Below are 17,624 nucleotides of genomic sequence, written 5' to 3' on the forward strand. Positions count from 1 at the left end.
CAGGAAAAAACTTCTCAAGTGAAAATATTAAAAGTTTCATGTTATAAGTTATAAATTCTATGAAACATGCACATGGTGCAGTTCTCACAGTAGCTTCTGATACTTTAAATTACTGAGCAGTTATTCTACTACATAAGCATTTATCTCAGCCATGTCAATGCATCATTATGGTGTCATTGGCCTGATACTGACTGACTGGTGTTCACATAGTTCTGTATACACACATATTGCACATCAAGTATTTTCTACTTAACTTGCTCTCTTATCATATGCACCCGTGAAGACAAAGATAAAACATAGTATATGTTTGTGGAATAGACCGGTTTTGTATAAATACTTAAATACTATTATGTGACAGAGAGATATAAACTACTACTACTGTTTCCTTTTATTACCTAAATAAAAACAGCAAAATCTGTTACCCTATTTGCCAGTGTTGAAAATTTCTCCTCAATTTGTATTGGTGAAGATAATCAATAATCAATGATCACTGTGGGAGTGCAGCTAAACTCTGTTATGGTTGAACACCAGCAACCACTAACGTGGAAATACAGTGTGCACTGCCTGCTCAGGCCTGCAGAAACTGACCAATTAGAGCAGACTAGGCTTGGTAGGGAGGAGGGGTTTTAAAGAGACAGGGGATGATACAAATAAAGGGTGAAAGGAAATGCTGCAGAAATGTACAGCATGAGAAATATAACAGTTTAAAACATTAAAGCTATAAACATATTCTAGCAGGACACTCACATAAAAGGTATGACGATTAAAATGAAAAAAATGTTTTTTTTTTTAAAGAAACATTTAAACTATTCACATTGTCATCATAAATGCCACCAGGCTCTGACTTTGACCTTGTTCATAATTATAATATTAACATCCTTACTTTAAACTATACAAAAACTATGGTAATGCAGCTGTCCCAAAGGGGGATAAGGCCATTTGACTCAAGAAAGATTCAGAGGAGAAGCATTATCTTTGTTGTTCTGTATTGTTTTTCTGTTTAATGGATCATACAGACCAAACCATAGCACACAATCAGCCCACATTACACAAGTTGCTACATATTCCATATAAGTACCACTGTACAAAAAGCACTTACTGTATATGTTTTCATGTAACACATCAAACTTTATACAAGTAATGCAATGTGAGCTGTGCTAAAGACTTTGAGTATAAGATTTCTGAATGTTCATTGTTTAACAGTTTAACTAGTTCTCACATGAGTATAAATTTGATGGCACAAGACTTACACTGTTGTTCATGTTCAGCATTAATATTGCAATGGAAAGGCATATGTACAGATACAGACATGTTTGTATCTCTGTTTATATGCTGCATATATAGATACACAAAGTAGTCAGTAATACACATGAGCACAGCTTCCATTGGATAAAATCAATCACAGCTATATTGTTTCAGTATTGTAACATAAACATAAAATCTACATGTTAAATTCTGAGTTTGCAACCTAATGCACAGAGTTTGGCTTTAAAATCAAAATGTGAAAGCACATGGTAATGTTTGTGTTCGGTATAGAGTAGTTATGAGTTATGAGACATGATTTAATCCATTTGCAAAAACTTCTTGTGTTTACCTGTTGTCAGTTAAAACACAGACTCATTCGCTCCAGTAAAGTCCAAGTGGACATTCAAACACACTGACTGTACAGTTAAGTGAGAGTACACTTACATTTCTATAATTCTTTTTCCACTGCTGCCTGTCATTTCCCTCTGGCCTAGGTACTAAGAAAAAGGAATGACATTTTCAATCTTCGACACTTTCTGAAGATCTTCATGAGAAAGTATTACACTTTTGTACTTGTTAATGTTCCCCCAGTAAAATGAATTCTTGTTTTGAAAAATGCTAAGCTAACTGCAGACAACGGATTGCTAAATATTGTAAATTACCTAAAACTATCAACGTACTGTGATTATTCCATGCAAACACAACTGAAAGGCAGATACCTAGTGGCTAAAGGCCTCACTATGATGTACTGGTCAGTTTAAAATCTTAGCACTCCCATTTGGCCTAGCTCACATATAAAGCACAAAGTCAAGTACAAAAAAATTACTGAAAGCTACAACATTTATAAAATACTGATTCCTGTTAGTTTCACACTTAAAAATGGTATGTTGGTGCTTTTTTCACATTAAGTTAATTGTGCTGTTTCACTTAACTGATATATAATACATCGATGCTGTTGCAGCAAGACAAAGAGCAGAAGTTATAAATGAAATATCTAACAGGTGCTTCTTTTTCCAGGGAGAAAACAGTCTCTTAAAGGCATTTCAATACCCCCATGTCCACTCATTTTGTCGTCCTTGTGGCTTCATTGAATATCCTCTTGTGCCATTTCTTGTATAGTCTGTTTCTTTGCAAGTGTCTCCTCTTGATTTTTTTTGTTTGGGGGTCTTGGAGTGTGGTTGAAGCCATGCAGCTTTAGCATGCATACTGAATGGACAGAAAAGGAATGCTGAGTGTTTTTCTTTTTTGTTTTAAGTTCTTCAGGAGAGAGGGATGGGGGGTTGTGTCTTTGATTAGCCACCAAAGCCCATTCGGTGTTTAAACATAAAAATTACACAACGTGAAGAAGAGGGTTGGGGACAGAGGTTTCTCCTTTCCTCCAAAAAGCTCCAAGAAGCTTTCCTCTCAGCGTAGATCCAGTGTGCAGCTGGAGGTGTGTGGCCTTATGTTGAACTGCTGCTGCTGGTGGTAGATTCCTGTAAAGAAAAAAAGACAAGAGAATTACATAAATCTGGAGAAGAACTAGAAGACTGACAGCCATGTGAGTGGCCAAAGTGACATAGCTCATGCAGCCGACATCTGTCACTCAGACAGGGGCTTCAGGCAGAAGACAGTGAAGGGGTTGGGCAGATCCTTGAACATGAAGTGAGGTACCGGGTCTATCAATGAATACCATGCTCCACGGTTATGTGAAGGAGAGTGGTTGCTAGGTAACTGGGTGACTGGTTTCACTTTGCGCCTCTCCTGCACAAAGAAGTAGGTCACAATTCACACTACAGAGAGACAGGGATTCAGAAGTGTCAATCTGTGAAGTCAGTATCACTCAGTCAAATTACATTTTTGGCTAAGTCAGTCATACACCAACAGCACAGACCAACCCCACTCAAACATTCGAAAGCAGGATACACTCGTTATCTATGAGTGATGGGTCAGTAGGGGATGAACACAGTTTAATCTTCATGCACAGCACCCTTTTGAGAACATGGTCATTCTGTCAAAGAGAATTCTATATTTTCTTGACATGTGTATTAACTGACAAATGGTAATATTGTTAGTTGAAATGGAGGATTATTAAGAACTGTGCTCAACGACTCTTCGGGTGGTGTTGCATGTTGATGTTATTTTAGGAATCATGTTCAAGTACTACTTAATTACCACGTTTGCCTGTCTGCAAAACGGAGCTCATCAGACTGTCTGCAATCACCCCCTTATGATTATTAAGGCTTAATATCCTTGTCGCCTGAGGTCAATCAAGGTCATTATGGCTATATTATATCAGGATTTGTTATGTAAGCCATAGTGTTTTATATTATAGTTAGATTGCACAGACACATTTTAGTGGGCTTTAAAGGTGATACTGTAATATGAATAACATGAACTAAAAAGTGGGCATGAAAAGGCTAACACAGGAGATTTGGGAAACTGCATGTGATGTCAGCTAAGTGACCCCTTGCAATTAAAAAAATCTCCTTTTGGGAACAAATTAAACAAGACAAAAAGAATAAAGAAACATCCACTGAGAACAAAACAAACACAAAAAGGAAAGGAACAAAAAGGTTCTGTAACATCATTCAAAAAAGGGCATCCGGATCGGGGGAGTGAGACTCCTGCATACCTCCAACTGCAGAGTGGACTTCCCTCATTTAGGGTACTTAAGAGTGGGGAGAAAAAAAACAGGCAATTTAATGGTCAGGTCATTGCAAGCACAAAAGAGGATTACTTATGTGTTTGTGTATCCTATGATCACAGAGTTGATGTGGAGGCACTATGAACAAAATGTTAACTTTGAAATATACCACAGATTATGCATGATTAGTGTCACCCTTTAGCAATAGCAGATTCTGCAGCATGTTAAAATGTAACCTATATAAATGGGATAAAACACAGTTTCACATTAAGCAATAATCGTTGTTCTTCCAGCAGCATACCTAGATAGATAGATAGATAGATAGATAGATAGATAGATAGATAGATAGATAGATAGATAGATAGATAGATAGATAGATAGATAGATAGATAGATAGATAGATAGATAGATAGATAGATAGATAGATAGATAGGAAAAATTGGAACAACTGCCATTAGTAAAGACTCTATAATCACAGATTTTCATTTTTTGATAAACGTCTAATATGAGCAGTTTGTTTATTATGTTTCTGTTCCACTTGCACGATTAGTGTCATACATAGAACAGATAGGCCAACTGCTGCTTCTTACATTCTATTTTATAAAGATGGATTAAAACATATTCATTATAGTTTGTTATTCCAGAGGTATACTTACCAAGGTAGAAAGATCTTTTATTTAGATTGGATGCTATTAATTGTTAGGTTTCTTATTGTTTTAGGGATTTCTGTTTTGTTTTTTGTTTGAATGATTTCAGTCTTTTTTCTTTTCTTTTTTTTAAATTCTGTTTAGGTCAGCAAAGTTGTTTTTTTTTACTCATATCTTAAGGGTGATATTAGCAGTTGAACTGTTTACTACATTTTGAAAAGATGAAAGCAGAAGATTTAAAATAATTTTTACAGCACAATAAGACGGACTAATCAATGTGACAATGTGTTGGAACAGTTGAGGTCACACACAGATGAAAACTGAAAACTTTAAGTGTCCTACGTGTAAAGGAAACAGCAGAGGATGAGAATAAAATGATGCACAGTGTTTCATAATGACACACATACAGTATTTTGTCATGATTTGTAATTGTAAGACATAAATGTATCCTTTTTTATGACTTTAACTAAATATGAACTGTGATAGGAATATGAATTGTCTTGACAATAGATTTTTTTTTTCACTTTCAGTTTTCTAGTTAGGTTTGCAAAGTTAACAATGGGATAGATGTGTTTTACTTTACCCTTATTCAAACTGCAGTGAGTGATAATTTATACCTGCAGAGTGGAGGCTGCTGAGTCACTAGTCTCTGTCAGTCCTGTGCCTCTTGGTAAACTGGACACGATGTATCTGGAGCCCTTTGGCACAGGCTGTCTGACCACCAGCTTTCCTTTCCTGGTCTCTGCTAGAAACAGACTGTACCAGTAGGCGTCGTTGGAGACCAGAGTGGAATCTGCGATGGTGGAGTTCCTCTCACTGATCACACTGTTCCTGCAGGGAGGAGCTGCTTTGCTGGTCTTGGGTTTCTGACACTTGAGCACGATGGTGACCAATATGGTGATGAGCAGGAGAAACGACACTGAGCCCAGACCGATCACCAAGTACAGGTTGAGGTCTGAGAAGATGTCGTACTCTAGAGGCACCTCAGTCATGTCAGAGTAGGCCTTAACAGCAGTCTCCACTGTGGACAGCTTGATGGTGACTGTAGCAGAGAGGGCAGGCTCCCCGTTGTCCTTGGCAACAACAACCAGTCTCTGGTGACGTGGATCTCTGTAGCTGAACATCCTCATAGTCCGGATCTCTCCGTTGTACTGGTCCAGACTGAACAAGGTGGCGTCAGTCACTTGTAGAAACTGGTAGGTAATCCGAGAGTTGTGCACAGAGTCAGTGTCCAAAGCTATCACCTTGGCAACCAGAGAGCCTTTATCAGTGGATCTGGGGATCTTCTCCTCCACCACCGAGCCGTGTGCTCGCCACGGAGAGACAATAACTGGAGCGTTGTCGTTCTGGTCCACAATAATGATGTGAACAGTCACGTTGCTGCTGAGTGGAGGAGAACCAGAGTCTCTGGCCTCAATGTGGAAAAGAAACTCCTTCTCAATCTCATAGTCAAAAGTTTTCAGTGCGTAAAGATTTCCGTTCTCTGGATTGATGGAGAACAGCATGGACATGGAGGTGTTGGCTATCTCCTTCTCTAGGATGAAATAAACTAGATACTGGTTTTCATGGAGGTCAGGGTCAAAGGCAGTGAGTGAACTCAGCAAGGCCCCAGGTGCGTTATTCTCCATAACACGTATAGTATAAAATGACAGAGGGAACTGTGGGACATTGTCATTAACATCCAGCAGCTCTAAAGTCATAGTTTCATTGTCAGATAAAGGAGGAGAACCTCTGTCTGTGACAGTGAAAGTGACGTCATATTCTGGAACCTGCTCCCGGTCTAACGGCTCTGACACCACTAATTCATAATAGTTATCAGAGGACTCTCTCAGCTTGAAAGGCATATTATCTGGAATATGAAGATCAACCACTCCGTTGTCACCTGAGTCTTTATCACTCACACTAACCACAGCTATCACTGTGTCTATTGGTTCATTCTCTTTGATAGGACTGTGAAAAGATTTGATGGAGATTTCTGGATGATTATCATTCATGTCAGTCACCTGTATTGTCAGTTTACACTGACCAGATAAAGAGTTTTGTCCTTTATCACTGGCAATAATCTCCATCTCATAAAGTTTAACATCCTCATAATTAATCATCTCTTTCACTCTGATTTCACCATTTTCTGGATTCAGATTAAACATATTTTGTGTTCTCTCTGATGTATACAAACTATATGAATAAACAATGTCAGAATTTGATCCTTCATCTAAATCTGTAGCATTTAGTTTGATTACTAGACTTCCAATAGGAGCATTTTCCGTCACATCTACGACATATCTGTCTTTGTCAAATGAAGGGGCGTTGTCGTTCACATCAAGCACGCGAACAATAATGCTGGCTGTACCTGTGCGCGTGGGGGCTCCGCCGTCCACAGCGGTCAGTATTAGATTATGAACAGCCTGCTGCTCCCTGTCTAAAGATTTTTTAAGTATCAAATCTGCAAATTTCGTCCCATCTCTTCCGGTCTGAATTTCAAGAGCAAAGTGCTCACTTGAGTTCAGGTGGTAGTCTTTCAAAGAATTCGTCCCAACATCTGGATCTGCAGCATTGTTCAGTGAGAATCTCTCTCCAATGGGGCTTGACTCAGAGATGTCCAAACGCATTGTCCCACGTCGAAAATGAGGAGCGTTGTCATTAATATCCATGATTTCCACCTCGACATTAAATATTCGTAATGGGTTCTCAATCGTAGCATCTAATTTAAGAAAACAGTGTGTAATTTTTAAGGGACACAGAACCTCTCTGTCTATCCTCTCGTGAATAAACAGCTCTCCTGTGTCTTTGTTGATATCAAGATATTTCTTGTTACCCACAAAGTCTAAACGCATTTTCCTTCCCGTTAGCTTCTTCACGTCTAATCCCAAATCAGTCGCCAAGTTCGCAACGACAGAGCCCTCCTCCATTTCTTCAGGAACAGAATAATGGGTGACGGTGGACACTGTGTTCATCATCGCAGAAAGAAAAAGGAACACGGAAATGATCCCTCTCCAGAGTACCGGTGGCATGTCCCTCGCCATTGTGCCCGGAGGTGTGTTGAAATGTGGACAAATCGTTCTGTTGTTGAACAAGCAGACGCTCCGTGGATGCCAAAAGCGGAGAGTTTCTCTGAGCACTGTCAGCGCGTGACGTAGGCTACATTAAATACCACCGCTGTATCCAACGAACTATCGTGAGACTATTACCTCATCAGTGACTGTGTTTTCTTGGGCAGCAGCGACGAAACTAGTCCAGTTTTAGACTTTGCAACCTTTTAAAACAAGCGTGTGGAATTCTGTGTGGGTTTTATCGCACTGAATAAAGGCGAGGAGGAGCGCTTTGCTGACGTGTTGTTTCCTGGTGTCGAATTACTTCAGTTGGGAGTGATACTGAAGTTCGTTTCAGATTGGGCAGTGAAAGCGAGAATGCAGGAATCTCATGTTACTGTTGTACTTATCCATGGCTGTTACGTTTGTTTACATCTGCCTGTTGTGACATCTTATTAGACATAATATGTGTAAAGCCTTAACACTATGAGAAACTCTGTAAAATATTTTAAATTAATTTCATTCTACCTGTGAAAATTCAGTTTAGGAGAGTTCACTACTTTTTTTGACAGGCAGCATCAGACCAGGTTCAACTCAAAAATAACTTTGTTGCTTAAGACAAACAATTACCCTGATTGACTGATGATGTATCACAGTGTAATCAAATGTTGCCTAACATAGCAAAATGGACCTCATACAAAACTACAATAAGTTAAATAAAAATCCAATCAGCTGGACTTATTTAAAGTTTTTCACAGCTATTCTGTTCTCCTCTAGACACTGCATAATCTTTAAAAGTGCAACACTATTCTGTAACTGAAGAAATAAGTTAATGTAGCCAATGAAGACTGTCATGAGGCTGAGCCATAGCCATACATTTTCCACAGTGAACTGCATCAGACTGTATCAACTGCAAAAGACAACAACTTAAAATAATGAAAGTTAAAACAACACTTGTCCACTGTGGATAACAAGTCACAGCTGGGTTAATTCTGCTCTCTTGTTATCACTGGGACTGAGGGTGATCAGAAAATAAATGTTTTGGAGACAAGGTTGGGCCAAACATGGGGCATGTGTTTTCCCAGATAAAGTGGTTGGATTATATTCATTACAGACTTCATTTAAACATACTTTTCACACCAGCAAAAAGTTTTAGAAGGGAAAAGTTTCAGCCTCTTTTGAAGAGCAGTGGGTCGTAGTCATCTTTGATAATGATACACAGCTGAATATGGAAGTCAGACTAACAGCAATTTGAAACTATTTTTACGAACATATTTTTTTCTGTCTCTTAAATATAGCAGAAAAAAATTAATGGTTAGTGGTTAAGCTTAAAGCTGGTAAGTGATGGTTTATCATTTAGGACCAAGACATTTATACAAGTGAATTATTTGTACATTTAACTTTGTTATAATAAAGAAACAGTACTCCACCAAAACAATAACAGCAAGCAACAGATATATTGGGACCGTATCTGGTTGATATTGATGGCTATGTTTGTGATCGATGTTTGTTTTACATTAACTGTTGCCATGTTTTTATTGTCTGTCTTTTATGTATTTTTAGTCCCTATGGACCTCTGATTGTGTCCTTAATAAAGTCTTATTATTATATTCACTGTTCTGTCACTGCTTTTAAGTACTAGACTGTATTGTCTGGAACCAAACAACCATCACAGGAACTGGATGAATTCTAGCAGTTTGGATTGAGAACAACAGTTTCTGGTCAGGTTGGTGCTGTGCCATACATGGTATCCACTGTGAACAAGTCTGATATAATAAATCTATATAGTCTGTATATTTTCCACACAAAGCATAAAAGATATAAAATGGCAAAATGTTGAAAAGTAGATGAAGACGAGGGGCAGAAGAAAGAACAGAGAAAAAGAAGGCAATACAGGCTGAAGAAAAGGTAGTGAGAGACCATGGCAAAAGATAAGTAAATGGGTAAAGCAAAGATAAGGGAAACATATAAATTAAATTAGAAGAGAAGAGAGGGGGAAGGAAAAGGGTAAATCATGACAGACTAAGAACTACAGCAACAGCTGGGAACTGCATGTGGCTGAGTGACAGTGAAACAGAAATATGTTCACTTTGGAGATATAGAGAAGGAAGTTAAAGCAATGCATGACTTGGATAAAATGTGATAGAACGTAAATGGAACAGATATTCAGGAGGAAAACAAGAAATGCAAGATGTGCAACTGACTTTTGGGTATAATGGACCAAGAGAATTGGAGGAAAAAACTAAAACTGACATACAAATGAAAGTTTTAAGAATAGCTAAAAGGCAACATGGATACTTGAAACAATAGTAACAGTGACATTTAGATTAGGAATGCATCAAAACTTTGCAGCAGTCCTTAATAGTGAAAGTAAGAGGATGAGAAACTCAGAAATACTCCCTTTCTCTTAAAGAGAGATTCACAGACTGAAAAACCATGATCAGTATAAACAGAGTTGACTTTGTCAGCAGGACAGTACGTAGATATGTGGGGAAAAAAGTATAAAATAAACGAGCATAATTAAAAATCACAATTGCAGGCAGGGAGATGCAGGTAAAATAAAACAACACACAGCATCACAAATGACTGGCAACTGTCCAGTTCTTAAGTGTGAACTCTGTGGATGATGGGGTTATGTTTGATCATGTTTGCAGACTAGCACAAAGTCAGACAGCTGGTCCTATTTTGCATTTTGACAACTTAATAAAAGTTTCAGAACTCTCAGACTGTCACAAGAACTATTACACCTTACTGTGGTCATCTGATAAAGAAATTAACAATTTTCAGTCAAGGTTTCACAAACATGAAAGTCTGATTCAGACAAGCTGCCAAATCAGAGTATAACATGATTGTGACATCAGAGACTGAGAATCCTGGCCCTATAAAAGTAATTTATAATAATAATCAAATTATACATGAATATTTGCGAGATTCTAAATATAACCAAATCGTCATGCCAGCTAGTGTAAGAGGGCTTAATGAAAACATTTGCTTATTGCACACAATAACTTAATCTAATGTCTAAATTATTTAAGGCAGTTGTTCTCAGGCACTGCCAGAGAAAAAAGCCATGAGTACTTTTGTCATAAAAGTGTCACCACAAGTGTGGTGACATTTTTATTTTATTTTGTTCTATTTTATTAATTTTATTGTTTTTTAATTGTCTTAACTTATTCCCTTTTATTTATTATCTATTGTAAAGCACCTTGGTTCACCGGAAGGGTTTTTGTAAAGGGCTGTATGAATAAAGTACATTTACATTTACATACTTGATGGACATTTGATAAGTGCAGATGTGTGGAGCACATTCTCTTCATACCTGCAGAGTGGAGGCTGCTGAGTCACTAGTCTCTGTCAGTCCTGTGCCTCTTGGTAAACTGGACACGATGTATCTGGAGCCCTTTGGCACAGGCTGTCTGACCACCAGCTTTCCTTTCCTGGTCTCTGCTAGAAACAGACTGTACCAGTAGGCGTCGTTGGAGACCAGAGTGGAATCTGCGATGGTGGAGTTCCTCTCACTGATCACACTGTTCCTGCAGGGAGGAGCTGCTTTGCTGGTCTTGGGTTTCTGACACTTGAGCACGATGGTGACCAATATGGTGATGAGCAGGAGAAACGACACTGAGCCCAGACCGATCACCAAGTACAGGTTGAGGTCTGAGAAGATGTCGTACTCTAGAGGCACCTCAGTCATGTCAGAGTAGGCCTTAACAGCAGTCTCCACTGTGGACAGCTTGATGGTGACTGTAGCAGAGAGGGCAGGCTCCCCGTTGTCCTTGGCAACAACAACCAGTCTCTGGTGGCGTGGATCTCTGTAGCTGAACATCCTCATAGTCCGGATCTCTCCGTTGTACTGGTCCAGACTGAACAAGGTGGCGTCAGTCACTTGTAGAAACTGGTAGGTAATCCGAGAGTTGTGCACAGAGTCAGTGTCCAAAGCTATCACCTTGGCAACCAGAGAGCCTTTATCAGTGGATCTGGGGATCTTCTCCTCCACCACCGAGCCGTGTGCTCGCCATGGAGAGACAATAACTGGAGCGTTGTCGTTCTGGTCCACAATAATGATGTGAACAGTCACGTTGCTGCTGAGTGGAGGAGAACCAGAGTCTCTGGCCTCAATGTGGAAAAGAAACTCCTTCTCAATCTCATAGTCAAAAGTTTTCAGTGCGTAAAGATTTCCGTTCTCTGGATTGATGGAGAACAGCATGGACATGGAGGTGTTGGCTATCTCCTTCTCTAGGATGAAATAAACTAGATACTGGTTTTCATGGAGGTCAGGGTCAAAGGCAGTGAGTGAACTCAGCAAGGCCCCAGGTGCGTTATTCTCCATAACACGTATAGTATAAAATGACAGAGGGAACTGTGGGACATTGTCATTAACATCCAGCAGCTCTAAAGTCATAGTTTCATTGTCAGATAAAGGAGGAGAACCTCTGTCTGTGACAGTGAAAGTGACGTCATATTCTGGAACCTTCTCCCGGTCTAACGGCTCTGACACCACTAATTCATAATAGTTATCAGAGGACTCTCTCAGCTTGAAAGGCATATTATCTGGAATATGAAGATCAACCACTCCGTTGTCACCTGAGTCTTTATCACTCACACTAACCACAGCTATCACTGTGTCTATCGGTTCATTCTCTTTGATAGGACTGAGAAAAGATTTGATGGAGATTTCTGGATGATTATCATTCATGTCAGTCACCTGTATTGTCAGTTTACACTGACCAGATAAAGAGTTTTGTCCTTTATCACTGGCAATAATCTCCATCTCATAAAGTTTAACATCCTCATAATTAATCATCTCTTTCACTCTGATTTCACCATTTTCTGGATTCAGATTAAACATATTTTGTGTTCTCTCTGATGTATACAAACTATATGAATAAGCAATGTCAGAATTTGATCCTTCATCTAAATCTGTAGCATTTAGTTTGATTACTAGACTTCCAATAGGAGCATTTTCCGTCACATCTACGACATATCTGTCTTTGTCAAACGAAGGGGCGTTGTCGTTCACATCAAGCACGCGAACAATAATGCTGGCTGTACCTGTGCGCGAGGGGACCCCGCCGTCCACAGCGGTCAGTATTAGATTATGAACAGCCTGCTGCTCCCTGTCTAAAGCTTTTTTAAGTATCAAATCTGCAAATTTTGTTCCATCTCTTCCGGTCTGAATTTCAATGGCAAAGTGTTCACTTGAGCTCAGGTGGTAATTTTTTACAGAATTCGTCGCAACATCTGGATCTGCAGCATTGTTCAGTGAGAATCTCTCTCCAATGGGGCTTGATTCAGAGATGTCCAAATGCATCGTCCCACGTCGAAAATGAGGGGCGTTATCATTAATATCAATAATTTCCACCTCGATATTAAACATCCTTATTGGGTTCTCAATTGTAGCGTCTAATTTAAGAAAACAAGACGTGGCTGTCTTCAGTGAGCATAAAAACTCTCTGTCAATCCTTTCTAAAATAAAGAGCTCTCCTGTGTCTTTGTTAATGTCAAGATATTTCTTGTTGCCTACGACGTCTAGGCGCATTTTCCTTTCGTTCAGCGTCTTTACATCTAATCCTAAATCAGTTGCTAAATTCGCAACGACAGATCCTTCCTCCATTTCTTCAGGTACAGAATAATGGGTGACGGTGGATACCGTGTCCATAATGGCAGAAAGAAAGAAAAACACGGAAACGTACCCTCTCCGGGAACCGTGAAGAGTGTGATGCGCCATGATAATAATCCGTTTCAACGCCTTGAAATGTGACGCGCGTTGGAGCAACGACAGTCCTTTTATTCGATTACAGAAGGCAACGAGGATCTTTCTTTACACTGGTATAAGCAGAGATTTGCGTGCAATATGTCTGCCTGCCCAGTGCCCAGGATCCAATCAACTATATTGAGAAGATGACTTCATCAGTGAGTATGTTTTTGTGGGGGGCAGCGACGTCAGTAGTTCTTCACACGCCTCTGCGCCTCCTAACATATCGAGAATTTAAAGAGTCCGTTTTGACTTCTGTGTAAAATTTAATTTTTGTTTTAAAGGAAAAGTGTACTCAAGCACATTACTAAATGTGTTGCCCAATTTTTAAAATCGTTTTGTCTTGAAATGGGGTGACAATATACGCACAGTCTTGTTGTTTTCATAAGTTTGTTAATGCTGGCGACCTGATCTTGAGAGCTTCTATTTCAATTATACTTTTAGTTTACATAATATTGGTGCAGATACACCATATCGCAGCCCTATCGCAGTGTTTGATTTTTACGCGCAGTGTCGTGTGCATAAAACTATAGATATTTATATCATTTCATTTTTCTGTGTATTTGGTGTGCGTTTTAAACTCTTTGTCTCATGAACAGTGCAGTCTCGGAGTTAATCCCTGCCTATACGGGAGGGCCATTTGGTCATAGAAGGCACAGATGTGAGCCCTGGAAATAATAGTTTATCAGAATCCTAAAGGTTGCGAGGACTAAATAACTGCTGAATCAGGCAACGTCAGAAAAGTACAGACTGTTTATCACTGTATTCCTTTTCATTTGATTTGTGGAAATTTTACGCATGAGCATGACAGAAACACAGTAATACACATTTGTACATAAACTGCCTGTACATGCACGATCAATTATTTGAATTAACCGCTACTTAGTTTTTAATATAATTTACTCCATATCGTGCCTCAGCTCTCCTTCTAATACCTGAAATTGATTATGAGGATAAATTAATGGTGAATAACGAGATAAATATATTTAGGAAAGGGAAAGGAGGTTTGTTAAATTACTCTTGAAATTCCAGGAGATTATATGTAAATGTAAATGGAGCAGTGCAAGCAATTGTATACTTCGATTGCAGGAAGACTTGTTCTAAATGTTGTAAATTACATTATAGTCATACTTTTTTCATGATTATTTTGGATAAAAAAGTTGTTGTTTTTTATGCTGTAATTGTCTCAGAGGAGAGTTCACATTATCAAGCACTGGTTTCACAGAAAATCCAGGTTTTGTGTGATCAGTTATGAGTTGACATGATAAATGCCAGCCCAGTACAGTTGTGTTGAATATATTTTTCAAGTACATTTCCTTCATACCTGCAGAGTAGAAGCTGCTGAGTCACTAGTCTCTGTCAGTCCTGTGCCTCTTGGTAAACTGGACACGATGTATCTGGAGCCCTTTGGCACAGGCTGTCTGACCACCAGCTTTCCTTTCCTGGTCTCTGCTAGAAACAGACTGTACCAGTAGGCGTCGTTGGAGACCAGAGTGGAATCTGCGATGGTGGAGTTCCTCTCACTGATCACACTGTTCCTGCAGGGAGGAGCTGCTTTGCTGGTCTTGGGTTTCTGACACTTGAGCACGATGGTGACCAATATGGTGATGAGCAGGAGAAACGACACTGAGCCCAGACCGATCACCAAGTACAGGTTGAGGTCTGAGAAGATGTCGTACTCTAGAGGCACCTCAGTCATGTCAGAGTAGGCCTTAACAGCAGTCTCCACTGTGGACAGCTTGATGGTGACTGTAGCAGAGAGGGCAGGCTCCCCGTTGTCCTTGGCAACAACAACCAGTCTCTGGTGACGTGGATCTCTGTAGCTGAACATCCTCATAGTCCGGATCTCTCCGTTGTACTGGTCCAGACTGAACAAGGTGGCGTCAGTCACTTGTAGAAACTGGTAGGTAATCCGAGAGTTGTGCACAGAGTCAGTGTCCAAAGCTATCACCTTGGCAACCAGAGAGCCTTTATCAGTGGATCTGGGGATCTTCTCCTCCACCATCGAGCCGTGTGCTCGCCACGGAGAGACAATAACTGGAGCGTTGTCGTTCTGGTCCACAATAATGATGTGAACAGTCACGTTGCTGCTGAGTGGAGGAGAACCAGAGTCTCTGGCCTCAATGTGGAAAAGAAACTCCTTCTCAATCTCATAGTCAAAAGTTTTCAGTGCGTAAAGATTTCCGTTCTCTGGATTGATGGAGAACAGCATGGACATGGAGGTGTTGGCTATCTCCTTCTCTAGGATGAAATAAACTAGATACTGGTTTTCATGGAGGTCAGGGTCAAAGGCAGTGAGTGAACTCAGCAAGGCCCCAGGTGCGTTATTCTCCATAACACGTATAGTATAAAATGACAGAGGGAACTGTGGGACATTGTCATTAACATCCAGCAGCTCTAAAGTCATAGTTTCATTGTCAGATAAAGGAGGAGAACCTCTGTCTGTGACAGTGAAAGTGACGTCATATTCTGGAACCTTCTCCCGGTCTAACGGCTCCGACACCACTAATTCATAATAGTTATCAGAGGACTCTCTCAGCTTGAAAGGCATATTATCTGGAATATGAAGATCAACCACTCCGTTGTCACCTGAGTCTTTATCACTCACACTAACCACAGCTATCACTGTGTCTATTGGTTCATTCTCTTTGATAGGACTGAGAAAAGATTTGATGGAGATTTCTGGATGATTATCATTCATGTCAGTCACCTGTATTGTCAGTTTACACTGACCAGATAAAGTGTTTTGTCCTTTATCACTGGCAATAATCTCCATCTCATGAAGTTTAACATCTTCAAAATTAATCATCTCTTTCACTCTGATTTCACCATTTTCTGGATTCAGATTAAACATATTCTGTGTTCTCTCTGATGTATACAAACTATATGAATAAACAATGTCAGAATTTGATCCTTCATCTAAATCTGTAGCATTTAGTTTGATTACTAGACTTCCAATAGGAGCATTTTCCGTCACATCTACGACATATCTGTCTTTGTCAAACGAAGGGGCGTTGTCGTTCACATCAAGCACGCGAACAATAATGCTGGCTGTACCTGTGCGCGTGGGGACTCCGCCATCCACAGCGGTCAGTATTAGATTATGAACAGCCTGCTGCTCCCTGTCTAAAGCTTTTTTAAGTATCAAATCTGCAAATTTCGTCCCATCTCTTCCGGTCTGAATTTCAAGAGCAAAGTGTTCACTTGAGCTCAGGTGGTAATTTTTCACAGAATTCGTCCCAACATCTGGATCTGCAGCATTGTTCAGTGAGAATCTCTCTCCAATGGGGCTTGATTCAGAGATGTCCAAATGCATCGTCCCACGTCGAAAATGAGGAGCGTTGTCATTAATATCCATGATTTCCACCTCGATATTAAACATCCGTATTGGGTTCTCAATTGTAGCGTCTAATTTTAGAAAACAATTAGTGGTCTTAGATGGGCAGAGAAACTCTCGATCAATCCTTTCCAAAATAAAGAGCTCTCCTGTATCTTTGTTAATGTCTAGATATTTCTTGTTGCCTACGACGTCTATGCGCATTTTTCTTTTGTTCAGTGTTTTAACATCTAATCCCAAATCAGTTGCTAAATTCGCAACGACAGACCCTTCCTCCATTTCTTCGGGAACGGAATAATGGGTGACAGTGGATACTGTGTCCAAAATGGTAGATAGAAAAAGAAACACGGAAACGTACCCTCTCCAGGAACCGTGAAGTGTATGATGCGCCATGGATAATAATCCGTTTCAACGCTTTTAAATGTGATGGGTGTTTCGAAGCAACGAGAGACAATCCTTTTATTCGATTCAAGAAGGCACGAGGATCTTCTTTCGAAACGTTTCGTTACACTCGCAACAGCAGAGATTTTTGTGCAATATGTCTGCCTGACCAGGATCCAATCAAATATCTTGAAACGATGACTTCATCAGTGGGTATGTTTTTGTGGAATGCAGCGACGTAAACAGCCCTTTTTGAGAATTGTTGCTTCATAAAAATATGAATAGTTTAAAGTTTTTATCATGATTTGTGTGTGAACTTTTACTAATTTTTGTTACAATGCAATACAGTCTTGGATTTTAGAGTTGCAAATGCACTGTTAAGTTTATTTTATTACACCAGTGTTTTTCAACCTTGGGGTCGGTACCCCACGTGGGGTCGCCTGGAATTCAAATGGGGTCGCCTGAAATGTCTAGTAATTGATAAAAAAAAAATTACTTATAAAACTAATTATTATTCTTTTTAAAATTATGATTAAAAAAACCACACACAATCTTCAACAACTGTATTATATACTTTAACTTTCTCAAATATAAATCGAGGTCA

At 39.6% G+C, this 17,624-nt stretch overlaps 2 protein-coding genes across 5 annotated transcripts; both read right to left on the reverse strand.

Moving 5' to 3' along the window:
• Nucleotides 1-974: 974 nt before the first annotated feature.
• Nucleotides 975-17,042, reverse strand: LOC146979861 (protocadherin alpha-C2-like). Of its 4 annotated transcripts, none has more exons than XM_085789866.1 (3): nucleotides 5,136-7,632; nucleotides 3,860-3,895; nucleotides 975-2,720 (listed from the first exon to the last, which is right to left on the reverse strand). In XM_085789866.1, the coding sequence occupies exons 1-2, from the start codon at nucleotides 7,539-7,541 to the stop codon at nucleotides 3,884-3,886; spliced, it is 2,418 nt and encodes an 805-aa protein (XP_085645992.1). In that variant the 5' UTR covers nucleotides 7,542-7,632; the 3' UTR covers nucleotides 975-2,720; nucleotides 3,860-3,883. The 4 variants fall into 4 exon arrangements, with proteins under 4 accessions (XP_085645992.1, XP_085645994.1, XP_085645993.1 ...); XM_085789867.1 differs by lacking the exon at nucleotides 5,136-7,632 and adding an exon at nucleotides 14,627-17,042 and having other exon boundaries at nucleotides 2,514-2,720; XM_085789868.1 differs by lacking the exon at nucleotides 3,860-3,895 and having other exon boundaries at nucleotides 1,003-2,720.
• On the reverse strand, nucleotides 10,823-13,441 carry LOC146979862 (protocadherin alpha-C2-like). Its single transcript, XM_085789869.1, has one exon. The coding sequence runs from the start codon at nucleotides 13,273-13,275 to the stop codon at nucleotides 10,861-10,863; it is 2,415 nt and encodes an 804-aa protein (XP_085645995.1). The 5' UTR covers nucleotides 13,276-13,441; the 3' UTR covers nucleotides 10,823-10,860.
• Nucleotides 17,043-17,624: the final 582 nt, after the last annotated feature.

Source organism: Trachurus japonicus, chromosome 10, assembly GCF_045865225.1.
Source record: "Trachurus japonicus isolate A0001 chromosome 10, Traja_1.0".
Lineage (NCBI taxonomy): Eukaryota > Metazoa > Chordata > Actinopteri > Carangiformes > Carangidae > Trachurus > Trachurus japonicus.